Here is an 18,045-nt window from a genome sequence, read left to right on the forward strand (position 1 = left end):
CTGCGCCATCAAGAAGACGCGATATTGCCCAATCAGAAAAGAGCTGGGAGAAGTGTCTTAGACTCTCATCAACAAATCCGATTTAATATCTATAAACATACTACAATATTTTGATTCGATTGATTAAAGATATAATCATCGCAACGAAAAATCAAAATATTAAAACTGTAAAGATCGCTGTAATCCTCTTTTCTCCTTACGAAATTCATGTAATGCTGATTTCTCTCGAAAGATGTTCTTCACTCTCCCAATCCATACTCTGTCTCAAATCCAAAGCTGTAGATTAGAGAATAACAATTATAAGAAGAACGTAAAATCCAATGAAGCATGATGAAAGACCCATGTATAAATTATTGTTTACCGGGTGAGTGGAAGTGGAGAACATGGAATGACGCATGAAATCACAATAAACTGATAAATTTCATGGGATAGAACATACATTTTTAAAGTCTAAGATCTAAAGTGAGGAAGTCATTGGAGATGCATTCAATGATAAATCGTGGGGAGCTATTGTTAATAAGAGCGCTTTAAAGATGACGCTTCGATCCAGACTGATTTCGTAATGTTTCTAGTTTTTGTTTTCCGGTGATATGAAGAGATAAAGTACTTAGACGACGATTAGGGCTGTTTGATGCGGTAGAGTTTATAAAAATAATAAACACTCAGACTTTACATATGGGCTTCATTTGATTTGAACAAATGCCTAGTACAAATAACACTTAGAGTAAATGTCGAGCCCAAATAAAAAATTATCAGAAAGGAAACTTGTTAAGCCCAGATTTTTGGTTTCGTGGGATTGATTCGAGGAAAGATAAAAATTTCACGTGGTGTAAAACGCCCCATTCTCTGCGATAACTTGGACAAAGGAAAAAGAATAAAAGCTTCCTTTATTGTTATAGAAGATTTTCTTCTCAATCCCTTATATATTAAAAGAGAAGCATTGTAATAAATGCATTCACATTATAATAGACACGTGGCAGCCTCACAATGATTTGATAATAAATATGCTAACGCGTTCACACTATAGTCATAAATGTGTTCACACTATGTACTTTGTGATTTTTTTAATATAAACTCACATACATAATTCCAATAAAACTCTGGATTTTTCTGTTCGAATAAAAATAGATAACGAATCAAAAGCCAAACTATATATATATTATTTTTATTGTTTACAGATAAAATTGAGCAAAATATTCATAAATTTTGATTCGATTTGTTAGCCGTTTTGATTTGAACCAAAAAATCTTGATATTTGAAACTTTACGAAACAAATCAAATACTAAAATACAATATCCAAAAAAGAAGCAAATCACTAATACCAATATTTTTAGGAACATATATCTAATTCGATATGTTATATGCATATATATACATATATGAAAATAATTATATATATTATACTTTATATCAGTTTTACAATATAAATTTATTATATTAGGTACTAGAATTAAAAGGTTATATAATGTTTTATTTTTGTAATAAAATGTTATTATTAAAAAAAATTTAAAATTTTATTTTATTTACGAATCAAATCGGATATTCTGTAAAATTCTAAAACATTTCGGATATCGGAGTCACCGAATATCTAGGTGGCTAAAGATAGAATTGACAAGAATGCTTCCAAATATCCATATACTTGATATGTGTCCACCCCTATTTACGAATATAATTTTATTTTATTTTGATGAAAAAATGACTAATGTCAAGGTCTTTTTTATTTTAAATAAATTTTAATTTTATCTTTCATGTATTATTCTGAACAAAAATGTCATTTAATATTAATTAACAATATCTTTATATATTTTTCAACTATTTTTATATATTTTTTACATAAACATACATGTGCACCTTGATGTGAGCATCTTATAACTAAGTATTCACCACAGCTGAAGTATCTAATTTTTTTTGAAAGTTGAAATATTTTTTCTTAATGTTTCTTTCACTACCGACCAAATTGTAGTGAAATGATTTGTCTTAATAATTTTCTTTTCTTTTTCTTAAACTATTATCTGTTTAAAAACTATAATATGAAACTATTGGTTCGACATGACAACTATCTAAACTTCATAATATGAAAATAAACATATAATATTAATTTTAGGTTTTTATCCGAAAAAACCAAAAAATCAAATGTTTTAACCGAATAAACTAAAATAAATATTAATTTAAAATAATAGTTATATTTTAGAAGATTAAAAACAAAAAAACATAAAACCTAAATTAATATTGTCTTTTTTATTAAAAATAACGAAAGTAATAATCACATCCCGCGCAAGGCGCGGGTTATTACCTAGTTGTTTAGTATTCAGTGTTGTTAAGATTCATCTTAATTAGATGTGAATGTTAGTACATGAATTAACAACATAAAATACAAAGAGTAGTTAGAAAAGGATCTCGATTCATTATAGAAAAGATCACTATACAAATGCATATATAGAAGGCAATTGAAAAATGTACTCCGTTAGGAAAGGATTTCATTCATTATATAGGAAATGTTCGTGTCTTACATTATTTACTTGTGTATTATGTTTTTAAATAAGATTTACTCTGGTGATTTAATTTAATATATTTCAAAACATATACCATATTTCACACTAACACCTAAAATAAACCATAAACTTTTGAACTTCAACCCTGACCCCTAATCCAAAAAGCACTACATGTAACTTTAACATTAGAATAACATATTATCATTTTTTGTGTAACAAATGACATATGTGTAACAAACCGAAATTAGAGGGTAACGGCCCATCGAATTTTGATTATAATAACCAAAAAATATTAATACAAACTGAGATAATTGAAAGTTAAAAATAGTTTAGAAAAGCTCATCCCGCATTAACCATGTCAGAAAGTGTATAGAAGTTTAATGATGAGTCACCATCAAATTTAGCTGAGTTACAAAAGTGAGATAATGATCATATCAATTATAATATCAAATTATAACGTTTCAATTAAGTGTGTTTTCAATTAATAGTATGATATACTATTAATATTGATAGTTAAGTTTTTATTAATTTTTAAACTCCGTTTTTTTTTTTATTAACTCAATCAGAGCGTACAAATAAGTTACAACTCCAAACGAATTTCTGTACAAGTCTTATCCCAAGGCCGGTCTTCTTAACGTCATGGATGATGCAAGCAGATGGGCTGACTAGTTTTCGTATTTAATTTAATTATTTAATAAAATTATATTATTCGAATCTCCTAAGATTGACGTGTAGGTCAAGTCGTCATGCATGACAACTACAGTGAAATAGTCAACGTGGATGACAAAGTTGATTTTTATCTGAAATCCACTCACAATTAAATCATCACATGGACTTGAACATTGAATTACTAGGTCGACTTTACTTTTATTTTCTTAATCAAAAGGTCAACTTTATTTAAGATGGATAATTTACACTTAAGACGTATTACTTTTAAATGGCCGAATATAAACATGACTGAAATGATTATGTATTTTAATTTACTCTTTGTGAAGGGAGCGTAATCAACGGAAGCATGGAGAACCTCCTACACCTTCATCAATTTGATCAAAAAAATAGATAAACTGGTGCGCAACCGCTTACGACAGAGGGCTGCAGGAATGGTTTGCTACGAGACAATATCTACTGCTAGATAATTAGTCTTTTGATCTAAACTCTCATAAAACAAAGTTACATACATTGTAAAAACATATTTTTATTTGAATTAATTTAACATTCTTTTAAAAAAATTAGGGATCAAAGATTCTTATGCTTTTACCTCTTCATCATCAAATTAATAGACTTTTGAATATTGGCAAAGTAACTATATATACAGTGGGAAATGGCCGGGATAGAAGTGACTAAAATCTAAAGTGATTACAGAAAAATATACTAGTTTTCATAATATGATATTATATAATAAGGGTGGCATTAGAACCTAATGTTTGTCAATGATTTTGGTTGCATGTCTCGTGTATGGTAGATTGGTAGGTAGATAATCTATCATCCATTTCTTGGTCCCGAAGCAAAAATGGCTTTTACATTTCCATTTTATTTTATCAATAAATTTCCCATTTTCTACATTATTATTTCCAAATTGGAAACCAAAAAAAAAAGAACGAAGAATCAAAATTGGCTGACGAAGATAGGATAGTTCCATGTAAGTTCCCTCCACACAACCTTATATATAAAGTCATCCCTAAACCTCCTTAGACTCGCATTCTCATTATCCTCAGTAAAAAATAAATTCAATTAAATTTCAGACCATTTTTATTTCTCAAATTGATTGGCAGTCTTGTTTGCGCGAGATGTACGGTGTTGGTGGATCGGGGACAGCGGGGTTGGCAGAGGTATACGCGATGAGAAAAAATTATAAGGAAAACATGAAGAAAAAAATTGAGGCAGCAGCAGCAGCAGCAGCAGCAAAAGAAGATAAATACAATGTTGTAGAGAAGAAGAAAATCGGGGAAATGAAGAAACCAAAGAAAAGTCTCCAGACTAATTCGAAGGTTTCCTCCGTAGATATTTAACAATCTCTGTAGCTTTGCATTTAACTCTTTACTGTTTTATGATGGGTTCAGTTTGTTCTTTCCTGTAATTTATTTTTCGTTATCAATAATATTTTTTTTGCTTTTAAGATTAAATCATCCGAGAAATATATTATACAGTCAGTTAAACAAATATATGTACTCGTATTCACCTGAAAGTTAGCAAGCTTTAGTTCATCAGTCATACAGATTTTGTGAAGAGAGATGTTTACCAGCTTGAAAAGAAGGAGATTTTCCCATTTTGATTTGGAGATTAATAATCGTAATTTAGAGATAAGAGTCTTCTTTCAAGATCTTCTCAATATCGTGTTTTCCTTTCACTGACTTGTCCATCTCTACTATCTTCTACACGTTCCTCTCAGTGACGCTCACGCATGGGATCAAGCTCTGATAAGATAGCACTACAAGAAAACAGCGGTATTCTGACGGACGTTCCGACGGAAAATGAATTCCTCGGAATATACCGAGGAATTTCTGAGGCAATTCCGAGGAAACCCAAAATTTGGCTTCCTCGGAATTTCCTCGGAATATACCGACGGAATTCCGAGGAAAATTCATTTCGTCGGAATATTCCGACGGAATACCGAGGAAAATAGTATTCCTCGGAAAAAACCGATGAATTCCGAGGAAATATTATAGACGTTAGAGAGCCGTTGGGGGGATTTTAAAAATTCCGAGGAAATTCCGAGGGCAGAAAGGTTTTCCTCGGAATTTCCTCGGAATAGATCTTGTCGATTTAGGGATTTGATTATACATTCCTTTTCCTCAGAATTTCCGACGACGATAGAGTTTTCCTCGGAATTCCCTCGGAAAATTACGAGGAAATTCCGAGGAACTTGGGGTTTTAAACCGAAAACAACGTTTTACGGATTGAATAACACGTATATAACCTTCATCAAGTGTCTTAACCAGATTATGAAGTCAAACTTTGGTGTTTTACCCAATAACAAACACTTTTACGATTGCATGAACGAAAACCACACAACATAAGAGAAACACTTATACACTTTAACAAACGGTAAAGGGAATACTTACAATTATTTTTGAAATTTTGTTATTTCATGGTTTATGATCATCTATACAAAGAATCCTCAATGGTATGCATTATAATTGTATAAGAAATGAAATACGGCGAAAATAATCGATGTTTTGAAACCCCAAACCCTGGTTCCTCAGAATTTCCTCGGTAAATTCCGAGGAAATTCCGAGGAAACCTGGTTCCTCGGAATATTTTCATTTAACCGGGTAAACCAAGCCGCCAAATATTTCGCGAAAATTGAATTAATAATTTCCGAGGAAATTCCGACGGATATAGTAAATATTTCCGAGGAAATTCCGACGGATAATTTCCGTCGGACCCCTCATTTTATTAGGTCGAGCCCGACTTCTTCCCCATTTCTCTCCGCCGCACTCTCTCTTTCCCCTGCGATTTCGTCGACTCCTCTCTTCTCCCTTGCGATTTACGGCGCTTTCTCTCTTCTCCCTCGCGATTTCCACCCTAATCCTCATGTATGAACCCTATCCCACTCTTTTAGGTTAGATTTGTATGGTTTTTAAGTAGATTTGATGATTTTGGAATGAGATTTATAGATTTTGTTAGGGTGAATGGTAGATTTGTGTAAAATCGAGTTTGATTATGTATTTCACTTGATTTGAATTTTTTTTTTTTAGTTTTTATTAATTTTGTGGTTATAAAAATCGAATTTGTAATTATATATATATATTGAAAACGTTTTTTGTATATAAAATCTATTTTTTGCATTTTAAATTCATTTATATATTTATTAAACATTTTTAAAATCTATAAAACTTTTTTAAGATTAAAAATCATATATATAATATTTAAAATCATTTTTTTGTGGTTATAAAACGTTTTATGTATTTTATATATAAAATATAAATTTCTATATTTATTAAACATTTTTAATATTATGAAAACTATTTTTTGTAATTATTTAACATTTTAAATTTTTTAAAACTATTTTTTTTAATTATTAACTGTTTTTGCGATTTATTTAAACTATTTTTTTAATTTTTATACTATTTTATATTTATTAAAACTAATTTTGTATTTATAAAACATTTTTTTATTTATAAACACTATTTTATTATTTTTTGTATTTATAAAAACTATTTTGTATTTATAAAAAGATGATTTCATATTTATAAAAATATTTATATTTTTTAAAACTAATTTTGTATTTATAAAACATTTTTTTGATTTATAAACACTATTTTATTATTTTTTGTATTTATAAAAACTATTTTGTATTTATAAAAAGATGATTTCATATTTATAAAAATATTTATATTTATTATAACTAATTTTTTATTTATAAAACATTTTTTTTATTTATAAAAACTATTTTATTTTTTTTTGTATTTATAAAAACTATTTTGTATTTATAAAAAGATGATTTCATATTTATAAAAATATTTATATTTATTATAACTAATTTTGTATTTATAAAACATTTTTTTATTTATAAAAACTATTTTATTTTTTTGTATTTTAAATATGTTTTCTATTTTAATTTTATATTTTCGAATTTCAATTTAAAAAATAAATTTATATTTTTTTTTTAATTTTGGAAATATTCCGAGGAAGTGTATCCCTCGGGATATTCCGACGACATCTTCCTCGGAATATTCCGAGGAAATTCCGACGAACTTGTGGTCCTCGGAATTTCCTCGGAAATTCATTTTCTCGGAATTCCGTCGGAAATTTCCAAGGAATTTCCGAGGAAAAATGAAATTCCGAGGAGTTATTTTCGAGGACTTTTTTCGTCGGTATGTCGTCGGAATAGCGTTATTCCGACGACATACCGACGATTTTTTCCCTCAGTATGTCGCTGTTTTCTTGTAGTGTAGAGATTACAATCCGGTTAATATACTATTCAAGAGAGAGACGCTAGAGTAAAAGGTTTTACATTGAGATGATCAGAGGCGTTGCAGGGAGTTGAAAGAATTAGCTGAACCACCGAACAGATTTATTTCATTGTCGGTGGAGCTATCATTGTTTAAACTGAAGCAATTCAGACTAATAGTGAGTTATCATTATTGAAGAACGGAGGACTAATAATGGAAATCCGGAGCATCTTTGGAACTGAGTCTACGATTCTTTTTATATATTCACCAAACAAGAGTGGAAGGATCCAACCAAAAGACTACGCTCAAGAACCTTAGCTCTCTGTATCTGCACGTTTCTCTTCTTTTCCAGAGTTCTATTTCAAAACCATTGTTGCACGTTAGCTCTCTGTCTCTTTCCTGAATTAATGTTTGTCATGAGATTAAAGTATATGCATCGATTGAGTTTGACAGTACTCTGCCAAGTTTTGGCAATATCTCTGAAGTGGATAAACTAGCGAATTTGAAAACTGTAAGAGATGGATTACATCCATCCACAAGACCCATCGAATAAGAGATTCAGCCCATCAAGTCGGCTTAATGATCCCTTTACTTGGCGCCACAGGCTTGGCGCTTCAGCTCGGCTCGAGAGCTCGATTGATTGGTCCAGTAGCTCGGCCTGAGACACAAGTTGCAGCCCATTATGTCAAGACGACCTAGGGCAGACGGGAGAAAGATTTTATCTATAAAAGGAAGGCAAGAACGACCGGGAGGGGATCCACACATGAACAAACACACACACACCTGGCAGCTAGAAATTAGGGTTTATCCGTTTGTATTTATCGCTAACTTGTACTTTACCGGCTAGCTTAACGAGAACACGTTACTTTTTTTGCTCTACCTACTCTTTGTAAGCCGTTATTCTTTTCCGATCTAATAAACTTATTTGAAATAACTCACCATCGAATTTAGTCGGTCTGTACCAAATCCGACCAAAGTCAGATTCAACAGTTGGCATTACGAAATAGCGTTAACACGATCACCTTGACTCACGCGGAGTAACCCTCCAGTGAAGAGCCGTAACCTACTCCAGCTGCCATCACACCGACCATGACATGGCACCAACGTGTTGTGCCTCGCTCAGCTAGATAAATATATATATATATATATATATTTACTTCAACTAATATATAATATTTTGTATAAATGTGTATGCATATATTATTAAAATTAATTGTAAGTGTAACTTAACAAATACAAAACTGAAGCAACACTCATCAAGTAGAAATTTGTTGATAATTAAATGATAAAAAAACTATTTAAATTTATTTATTATTATTAATTTACATGTTTATTTTAACGTATTTCAACTATAACAAAAAGCCAAAATTTATTAATATTTATAATAAAGACATATTTAAAACTAAAGAATAACAGAAATATTTAGAATAAATAATCATTTAATATAATATAATATAAACCAACTTATTTTTATAAAATATCATTTTAACTCTACTAAAATTTAAACAAAATTAATCTGAAATATTTAAACATAATTAAAAGAAACAAGATTACAAAAAATAAATTGAAGATTTTTTTCTAAACCGACTGAGTTAGAATATAAAAATAATAATATAAGTAAATTTTAAATTTAAATAAAATTGTATTATATTTAAATTATTTTTCTGCTCATGGAAAACACCTAGTACACTTCAACATTACAGCGAACGTCGATTTGTAGAAATAAGGATCCATAATATAACTTAATCCCCTCACAAATCCCTATATTCCTATCTTATTCTCCAAATTCTCTATTCAAAATAGTCTATTTATCTACCTCTCAGTCAAAGACAATGAAGGTCCACAAACAAGACTAAACTAAGAACGTTGTGGCGTAATACTGATTTGGGGTTGTATCAAGTTGATTTTATTTTAGAGAAATCAAGCACAAATCCGATATCTATTGAGTTGGGAAATTTGAAATTTCAGGATATTTAATTCAAAAAAAAATAAAAAATTCAGGATATTGTGCAGTTGTGCACATATTTGATTTCTTGAGAAAGCAGGACACAAAATCCAAGCATATATAAAATTTGATTAACCAAGAACATCAAATTAAAACAGCATCAGTCATGAAATCACAACAATAAAATGTCAAACGCAGTAAAAATATATATGAAATGTGAAAAATACAATTAATTAGAAAAACCCAAAATGTATGTTATAGAAGACACGATAATGGCAAAGAGGGTCAGAGTTGAAACTGAGAGCTGGTTGGTGCCAGAACTTGAGGGAGACGGTGCCGTCATTCCAGGCGACTCAGCCAAAGATGGTGAAGATGTCGGTGACTCGTCTGAAGATGGCGATGTTGGTGACTCGTCTGAAGATGGCGATGTTGGTGACTCGTCTGAAGATGGTGAAGTCATAGGTGTTCCAGCTGATGGTGAAACTGCATCCATATTATTTATTAATAAAATATTATACTTCTTAGCATATAATATGATCTACACAAAACAAAAATTCTGAGAATGGAACTTACATTTTTCACAAAAAAAATAAATAAATCAATATAGTTATAAATGTAAGCCTAAACTGATTGATGCAAATGCAATATAAGTGAAAAAATGAAAACTGTGGTATATAAAAATCTCATGGAATCTGAATAGATTAATTGCATTTGCTGGAAAAATCTAACTACTAAACTAACTAACAATACGCACATAACGTTCTGGCTAATATGTAAATTATCTTTCATTTCAGTTTTGTTTTCCTTTCTTCCCGAAATTCAGTTTTGATTACGAGTATAATAGAAGAAAATATATCATTTATTATAACATATCAAAAATGTAGTTTACGTTTTAGTTATTGCAAATGCAATACGAATACTTGACAGTTATAACTCTAGTGACCCTCAATGAAACATGAAATATATTTGATTTACCAGAAAATCTTATAAATTTACTAAAATAAAAATGTAACTAATAGATTTTTAATCAACCTGGATAAAAGATTAAAAATAAAGAAGAAAAAACACAGAAAAAGGTTCAATCTTACGTATAAATACAATAATTTAAATTTTTTTTTTTTTGAAACACATACAATAATTTAATTATCTAAGAAAAACAATGAAAAAACGAAAAATGAAAAATACTTAATGAGTACTAGGAGACATACCAGGAGTAGATGCACCCGGTGCTGACGCGCCCGGTATAGCTACACCAGCAAGAAAAAATTAACTTCATAACAATGAAAACAATACGCAAAAAACTAGGAATGAGACGCACAAAAACTCACCACAATGGGGAGCAGCAATGGGGAGCTTGCAAGTCGTGGGCATGGAATGAGCTCTAGTGCTATTAATTTCAATCCCCATATCTTTGCTACTCGCTAAGCCGACGCAAACACACTTAGGATTATATTGTAAAACAGATAGTATTCCCCCACAACACACTTTCGTGGGAATGGTATCATTTGATCCGGGGGTTATGTACGATAGACAATCCATCATGCCATATATTACGCTCGAGCAATCAGAATTTGACGGTCCTGGCGCCGGAGTTGCTACCGGTGAGGGAGACATTGCGGAATGTGATTTGTTGCGGGCGTGGATGGGTGCAAATAATGGTGATAGTAGTACCAAGATAGAAAGACATAGATATTGCTTCATTATTGATATACTGTTTCTTTGAAAGTGCTTATCACTATTATTTCTGTTGTTAGATTTGTTTTATGATAAGAGAAGAGGAGGTTTATATATAGAAAGTAAACTCGGAAAATAAAAGGATAGGAATTTATGAGTTTGTTTTTCTTGTTTTTAGGATTTGAATCCGGTTCCTGTTCCTTATATTTTGGGAGGTTAAAAATCATTGTTGAATAGGTGAGTCGTTTATTATTTTATTTTATTTTGAAATCTCGTTTGTTATTATTTCGATAGGATTTGATATTGTTTCCCCGTTCTGTTCGTTGTGCTGATCTTTTTGGACAAATAATTTTGTAAAGGACTTGCATATGTTAATAATTTGTAAAGGACTTACACATATAAATAATTTAAAGTTTTTATAATTGAACTTTATTTTATCTTAAAATTTTAAATAGATATTGAAGCATATTTTGGATGTCAATTATATTAGGCGTTGGAGTTTCTGAAGTGTAAATTTTAATAAAGGCTACAAATATCGATTTATAAGTTTACTAGGTTCTAACTTGTTTTGATTTTCAAATTAGCTTTTCAGTCTTAAATTTAAGAATCTATTCTGTTAATTTAAATTCTTGTTTTTATCTAATGATAAAAAAATGTTACTAAAGTTCTAAATGGTCCAAAATATCTCTTTTTGTTACGATTTTTGTTACGAATTCCAATAAAATATTTATTCTATTAAAATAAAGTCACAAAAATTTACTATACCAAAATCATAGTATGATCATTCATTAATTATTTAATATGACTTATTTGATTATATAAATTAATAAATTAAGTATACAAGATTTCTAGAAAATACTAATCAATTAAATATACAACATTTCTAGAAAATCTTAATAATTTATAGAGATATTAATAATAAATAAATTTATTTAGATTATAAAAAAATATGTGGAGGAAAAAAAAAACACAATCTTATTTAATATTTCAGATATTATTATTTTTAAAATAATAAATCAATTAATTTCGTAATTAGTTATATAAATATATCATAAATAATGTTGATAATTATTTTATTATAAACGAAAAGTAAAAATTATATGCAATTTATAAAATGAGCAACATTTCTCCAAATTTCCCAGCCTTGATCAGAGATGCATTGGAAGAACTCCTATGTTGAATCTACCTCTCCATCCGATGGAAATTCCTCGGCATAGTGGGACCAGTTGAAATATTTTTGGCTTCAAGATTGGATCCTTCGATAAGTGTCATCTGGGATTCCTTCTTCGTTCCCAGAATAGCAATAGCACCATATTGGATATTCAATGCAATGTACCATACACAATGGCGGATCTAGAAATATTTGTTCTCTGGGGCAGCTACCCCTCCTACACTAGGTGTAGTTCCCCGCCACTGACCACACATGAGAAATGCCTTGAGTCTTCATTGTATCGTCTAAAGGTTCTCTACTCCCATGACACCAATAACAGCATATTGAGTTTTTTGTTTTGTTTTGTTTTGAAATTGTACCAAATCCTCCATCAAAATCTTTTAAAATCCACCAAATTCCACCAGATGTAAAACCCTCCTCAACATTACTAGTGACCAGGGACCTAGAGTTACAGGTCTGCCTTTTAGCTCATCGGTTTGGATGCCCTAACAACTAAGGGATGGAGGCTGGATCAAAGCAAAAGCCGTAATCATCCAGTTGGTGCGTACTTGCCTCCCCTTCTCAACACCTATTTTATCTTCTGAGGCTGATGACTTGTATTTGTGGAAAATTGGAGATGCAGCTCCAAAGATCCAAGGAATACCTTCTCAGCTTCTGAAATTTGGTCTCAACTAAATGTGTAGTTTGGTACTCAGGCTCCATTACAAAACACTCCTTTCTCTCCTGGATTATAGTGTGAAACATGCTCCCAACTTGCGACCGGTTACGTTCTTGGGGTATGCAAGCGCCTCATGAATGTCTCCTATGCAGCAATGCACCCGAAGATAGGGATCATCTCTTCTTCAACTGCTCATTCTTTTCGGAAATTTGGTCTTTCTTCTGCTTAAAGGCCAACCTACTGCCTCCACCTTCTTTTGATGATGTGTTAGTTTGGATCAATGATCACAGCAGCGACAAGAATCTGAAGCTGATTACTGAATTATGGCTACAGGCGACAATGTATCCAACTTGGAAATAGAGGAATCAACGCCTCCATAATGCTTCTAGTAGACTTGCAGCATCTATCATTGCAGAGATCCAGTTTCTGCTTAGGGAAAAACTAGATTCACTCTCTCGCAGCCATCAGAACCTGCTTTCTAAAGTGACGCTCCTCTCTACCTAGTTCCACATCTTCAATTAATTACCAGAAAATTCTTTTGTTTTTGTATTGCTTGTGATTTGAGCTTTGGTTTTGTCAGTATGGACTATTTCAATTTGGGCTTTTAGTAATTAGAAATCGTAAAAAAATCATCAACTAAAAATCTTGTAAAATAAATCATCAACTTTAGTTCTGTTAATCTGTGTTACCATCCGTCTAAAAACTCGTGACAGAGAGTGACATACGTTAATGGTTTATAAGATGAAGGTTTATAATGTAGAAAACTTTGTTGAGATGTTCTTTTACGATTCAAAAATAGTTGAGGGGTTTTATCACTAAAAGTTATAAATGTTTTAAAATACTTATTATCATTTATACATTGTTTAAATTGATTTATAAGCTTTTAAAACTAATTTATAAATTTTAATACATTTATTTATTATAAAATTAATTTATACATCATAAATTAATAATTTTCAAAACTACTTACAATTTAATATAACTTCAAAATATTAAATTATCTGATATTTGGTAGTAGTGATATAAGAAAATTTGTGTTTCATATCATCATTGTCAAATATCAAACAATTTAAAGTTTTTAAGTTATATTAACTCTTAAGTAGTATCGAGAATAATTCATCCATGATATCTTTCTATTTAGAGTAGGACACATTTTTTTTCCTATTTCCATGATCCGTCCTCTAGCTCATACGTTCCCTCTATCCTTCAAAAATAATGCATAATTATTTTTATTCTCCTTGATTTCTTAACCAATACGTTATATTTTTTTGTTTCCGTGATCAATAAAATAATATATTTAATATATTATTCTTACTTTATTATACTACTTTAATAATTAGATTAATTTATCCTAATAACTGGCATAAATTGTAAAAACTTATAAAATCATTGTGAAACCGTATTAATCATATGTAATTAACAATGTATTAAAATTTATAAATTAGTTTTAAAGGTTTATATGTCAATCTAAAACAATGTATATATGATAATAAAGATTTTAAAACATCTAGTGATTTTTAGTGATAAAACTCCTCAACTATTTTTGAATCGTAAAAACACATCTCAACTAAGTTTTCAACATTATAAACTCTCAACTTGTAAATTGTTAATGTATGTCACCCTCTGTCACGAGTTTTTAGACGGAGTATAGCATACTAAGGGTGGGCGTTCGGGTACCCATTCGGGTTCGGATCGGGTATTTCGGATTTTCGGGTATTTCGGTATAGAGGTGTAGAACCCGTTCGGGTATTTCTGTACTTCGGGTCGGGTTCGGATATTTTAAGTTCGGTTTCGGTTATTTCGGATCGGGTTCGGATATTTAGATTTTGAAGAAAAAAAAATGAAAATTTTCATTTCTCAAATTTTTTGTATTTAAATATATAACTTTTCACTTAACTATTTTTTATTTTTAATAGATTGCATGGTTAATATATTTGGACATAACATTTTCAAACTAAAAAGACATTAATTTGGTTATTGTTTTTAAATTTTGGATGTAACTTTTTGTTAATTGCTGAAATAAAAAATTTGACATGCATTTTAAGCAAATAGCAAATCATCTTCTACGTAATTGTATGTATATCATATGAATTTAAAGTATGTGAAGTATCAATATAAATATTTTATATAAAATGAAAGATGTTAAACATACGTTAATGGAGTTAAAATTAAGGGTTTATTTCACGAGATTTTTAGTTGAAGGTTTATTTTTACGATATATTTCTATTACGAGTTTTGAAGCCCATATAAAAATAGGTCAAATAAATTTGTAACCGACGAATAAGCTGATGGGCCAAAGTGCAAAGCCCAACACCAACCGACATGTATGATGGCAAAACCGTAACCGACTTTAACTTGCTGCATCTCGGCCGTTCATTCGACTTCCTTCACCTCTATTTAAGAATCAAAACCTCTTCATATTTTACGGCGTTTCAGACAAAAAGAAGCTATCTCCAGCTTTTTATTCTTCTAATTTTAATGTTTATTCTAAACTTTTGATGCTGACAAAGAAAATTCGACAACCCAATTAAATAAACTGAGAAAATTCTTACGAAATATACTTGTCTACTGATTTGATTTGCTTTGGTTCCAAGTATTTTCGAAATTTAGGGTTTATTTTCAATAAGGCAATCTCGGTTAAGTGTTTGCGTCTGTTTTGTTGTGTCTAAGATGATGAATACACAACTTCCTCCACCGTCGCTGATGATTAAGTCTCAGATTATGAGTCAGAGCTTGAATATTCATTGGAGTATGGCTATGAACAAGCAACAACAAGTGATAAACCTGGCTCAATCTCAATCTCAGCCTCTAATGGTGAATTTCCCAAACTTTAGCCTTAACCCTAATTCGGTAAACCATAGTAACTATGGGAAGCAGCGACATGGTTCATGTTCAGGTTGTTACAAGCCTCGGGCTTTGAATAAGCTTCAGTCTAACAGGAAGTTATACCTAAAGAACAAATATGGTAATAGATATGTTCCTTATGCTCCACGGAACACAAGCTCTTTTATTATCCGGGGAAAGAAATCTGGTGGCATTGCTGATTCAGTGTCTCCATCCCTTGTAACGCCGTCGGTGTTGCCTTCTCCGGTGTTCTCTCCATCGGTAGAGGTTTTGGGCAATATGGTGAAGGAGGAATGGGGAGTTGATGTGTATGGATCAATGGAGGGGTTGGTTAGGCTGAGATCTGATGGTATTCATGAATTAGAACCGTTTGATGAAGATGAAGGAGGGTCGTGTAAGAGTGATGTGGAGGAGCATGCAGAGGTTGAGACGAGACTAGACAAGGACTTGAGCCAAGTTGAGATGGTATGTCCGAATGATGGTGCTAGGTTTGAGTATAACAATGACTTGGAAAACAGAGTTGATGATCAGAATAAGCATATTGCTCAACTAGAGGAAGAGAACTTAACTGTAAAGGAGAGGTTGTTGTTGATGGAGAGGGGGTTTGGTGATTTTATGAGAAGGTTAGAGTGTCTTGAAAGGGGGAATATGGTTGTTGGTGAAAATGGTAATGGGAAGGTTGTAGAGAATGAGTCTGTAAGGGAGAGTAAAACTCATAGCTCTGGTGCCTCTCCTAGTGGGGAGGCAAGGAAAACCTATTTGGCTGCTGAAGATGTTTGTATGCAGGATATGGTGAGGGACGAGGCTACAGGGAATGAAATCAACAATGCTGACAAGGGCAAGGTAGGTGAAGCAAAGAGTCTAAACAGGCAAGAAATTGAGGATGAAGCTGAAAAGAATTCTGCAGGACAGCATCGTGAAGGGGCCAATTCTGATGTGGTTGGGAACTAGGGAATGCGTATATGATATTTTCGCCAGGCACTATGATTAGATGTTTTTCTCCTATGATTTAGATTCTCACTTTTATCAAGTTTTTCTTACTTATTTCTTTATTTGGGTTTTGCAAACTGTAACTGGAATCCGATTTTGACCCATATATGCTTTTTGGGTTTAACTAATAATTTCTTTGATTTAGAAAAAAATGTGCCATATTTAAAAGTAAAATTTTGCAATATTAAATTTGATCTATAGGGCTGAATAAAAAACCCGAATCCGAAGAACCAAACCATATCCGATCCGAAAAAGTAGAACTGAATCTTAATCGAACTTGGTTAAATATCTGAACGAGTTTGCAATTTAAGTAACTAGCGAACCGAAACTGAATCTGACATGAACCTAAGTATTGTGGGTATCCAAATGTATCTGAAATAGGTTTACATACTTAAATGTATTAATTGTTTTTAAATTTAATAAATAAAAATATCTAAACATGTAAGATATTTTGAAGTTGTCTAAAAGTAAATGTAAAAAATAGCTAAACAACACTCAGAACACTAAAAATACTTGAAATATCTGTTAATTCACTATCTAAATATTCAAGCTAAACCAATTTATATGTAAATTTTAAGTATTTTGCATATATTATTCTATTTTATATATAATATATTATTTTATCTTTAAATATAAAGTATATATGAATTTTAAATTTTAAAAATAGTTTAAATGGATTATTCGTATCCAAATCGAACCTAAAAAGATCCGAACCGACCCCAAACTGAAATTTATAAATACTCAAATGAGCCTGAAATTTTTATGGTTAATTGACTTCTTGTATCGACCTTATACAGTTTAATTATAATACAAATATGTTGTTCAAAAAAAAGATTTTTTAGCATTATCTTGATTTATATCTTCATTCGATATTTGTCAATTTAATTTAAAAAATATTTCCAGTTTGAAATTTGCAGTATGTATATATTTGTGTCTTTCTTTTCATATGTGTCTTTGTTTCAGATTTTCTTAAAAAAGTATTCAATATTTTTAGTTGGATAAATATATATTAGGCAGTGAATTTGTTTTTTAATGGACTGTGATCCATGAACAACATTTTGGACACATATACATCCACTATAAATTTTGTTAGACACGTCATATGTATTTGAGGACTGATTTTGAGAGTTGCGGCATATGAGTCTAATCCTCGATTGCCACTAATTCCGTAAGTAATTATGGAGTGGGAGAAAAAGCAAAAGAGGTAATTATGTCAATTATCATCTTTACTAATACGCCGACGAAAAGAAAAAACATGTAGTCACAGCAGTAGTCCTCTACGGTAAGACGTATGAAGAAGCTACACTCCAGCCAATAATATTACGCCAGCTCAGCAATACCTGATACTTGTAACCGCAGTCAACAACGGTTTCTCT

General features: G+C 31.0%; 3 protein-coding genes across 3 annotated transcripts; 2 read left to right on the forward strand and 1 right to left on the reverse strand.

Moving 5' to 3' along the window:
* The first annotated feature begins 2,176 nt into the window (after positions 1–2,176).
* On the forward strand, positions 2,177–4,615 carry LOC103858488. The gene has a single exon (XM_009135855.3). The coding sequence runs from the start codon at positions 4,280–4,282 to the stop codon at positions 4,499–4,501; it is 222 nt and encodes a 73-aa protein (XP_009134103.1). The 5' UTR covers positions 2,177–4,279; the 3' UTR covers positions 4,502–4,615.
* A 4,824-nt stretch (positions 4,616–9,439) lies between these two features.
* On the reverse strand, positions 9,440–14,493 carry LOC103858489 (non-specific lipid-transfer protein-like protein At2g13820). The gene is made up of 3 exons (XM_009135856.3): positions 10,661–14,493; positions 10,541–10,579; positions 9,440–9,815 (listed from the first exon to the last, which is right to left on the reverse strand). The coding sequence occupies exons 1-3, from the start codon at positions 11,031–11,033 to the stop codon at positions 9,562–9,564; spliced, it is 666 nt and encodes a 221-aa protein (XP_009134104.2). The 5' UTR covers positions 11,034–14,493; the 3' UTR covers positions 9,440–9,561.
* Positions 14,494–14,804: 311 nt separating this feature from the next.
* LOC103860084 lies at positions 14,805–17,504 on the forward strand. The gene has a single exon (XM_033289106.1). The coding sequence runs from the start codon at positions 15,506–15,508 to the stop codon at positions 16,628–16,630; it is 1,125 nt and encodes a 374-aa protein (XP_033144997.1). The 5' UTR covers positions 14,805–15,505; the 3' UTR covers positions 16,631–17,504.
* The last annotated feature ends 541 nt before the right edge of the window (positions 17,505–18,045 follow it).

The sequence above is a fragment of the Brassica rapa genome, chromosome A03 (genome assembly GCF_000309985.2).
Source record: "Brassica rapa cultivar Chiifu-401-42 chromosome A03, CAAS_Brap_v3.01, whole genome shotgun sequence".
In the NCBI taxonomy this organism is placed as follows: Eukaryota; Viridiplantae; Streptophyta; class Magnoliopsida; order Brassicales; family Brassicaceae; genus Brassica; species Brassica rapa.

Bases quoted from the DNA above. Each gene is read 5' to 3' on its own strand.
- LOC103858488 (XM_009135855.3), top strand. From the start codon at position 4,280: ATGTACGGTGTTGGTGGATCGGGGACAGCGGGGTTGGCAGAGGTATAC.
- LOC103858489 (XM_009135856.3), bottom strand. From the start codon at position 11,033: ATGAAGCAATATCTATGTCTTTCTATCTTGGTACTACTATCACCATTA. The intron at 10,580-10,660 runs GTGAGTTTTTGT...TTGCTGGTGTAG, and splicing joins CATTGCTGCTCCCCATTGTG to CTATACCGGGCGCGTCAGCA. The intron at 9,816-10,540 runs GTATGTCTCCTA...ATATGGATGCAG, and splicing joins ACCGGGTGCATCTACTCCTG to TTTCACCATCAGCTGGAACA.
- LOC103860084 (XM_033289106.1), top strand. From the start codon at position 15,506: ATGATGAATACACAACTTCCTCCACCGTCGCTGATGATTAAGTCTCAG.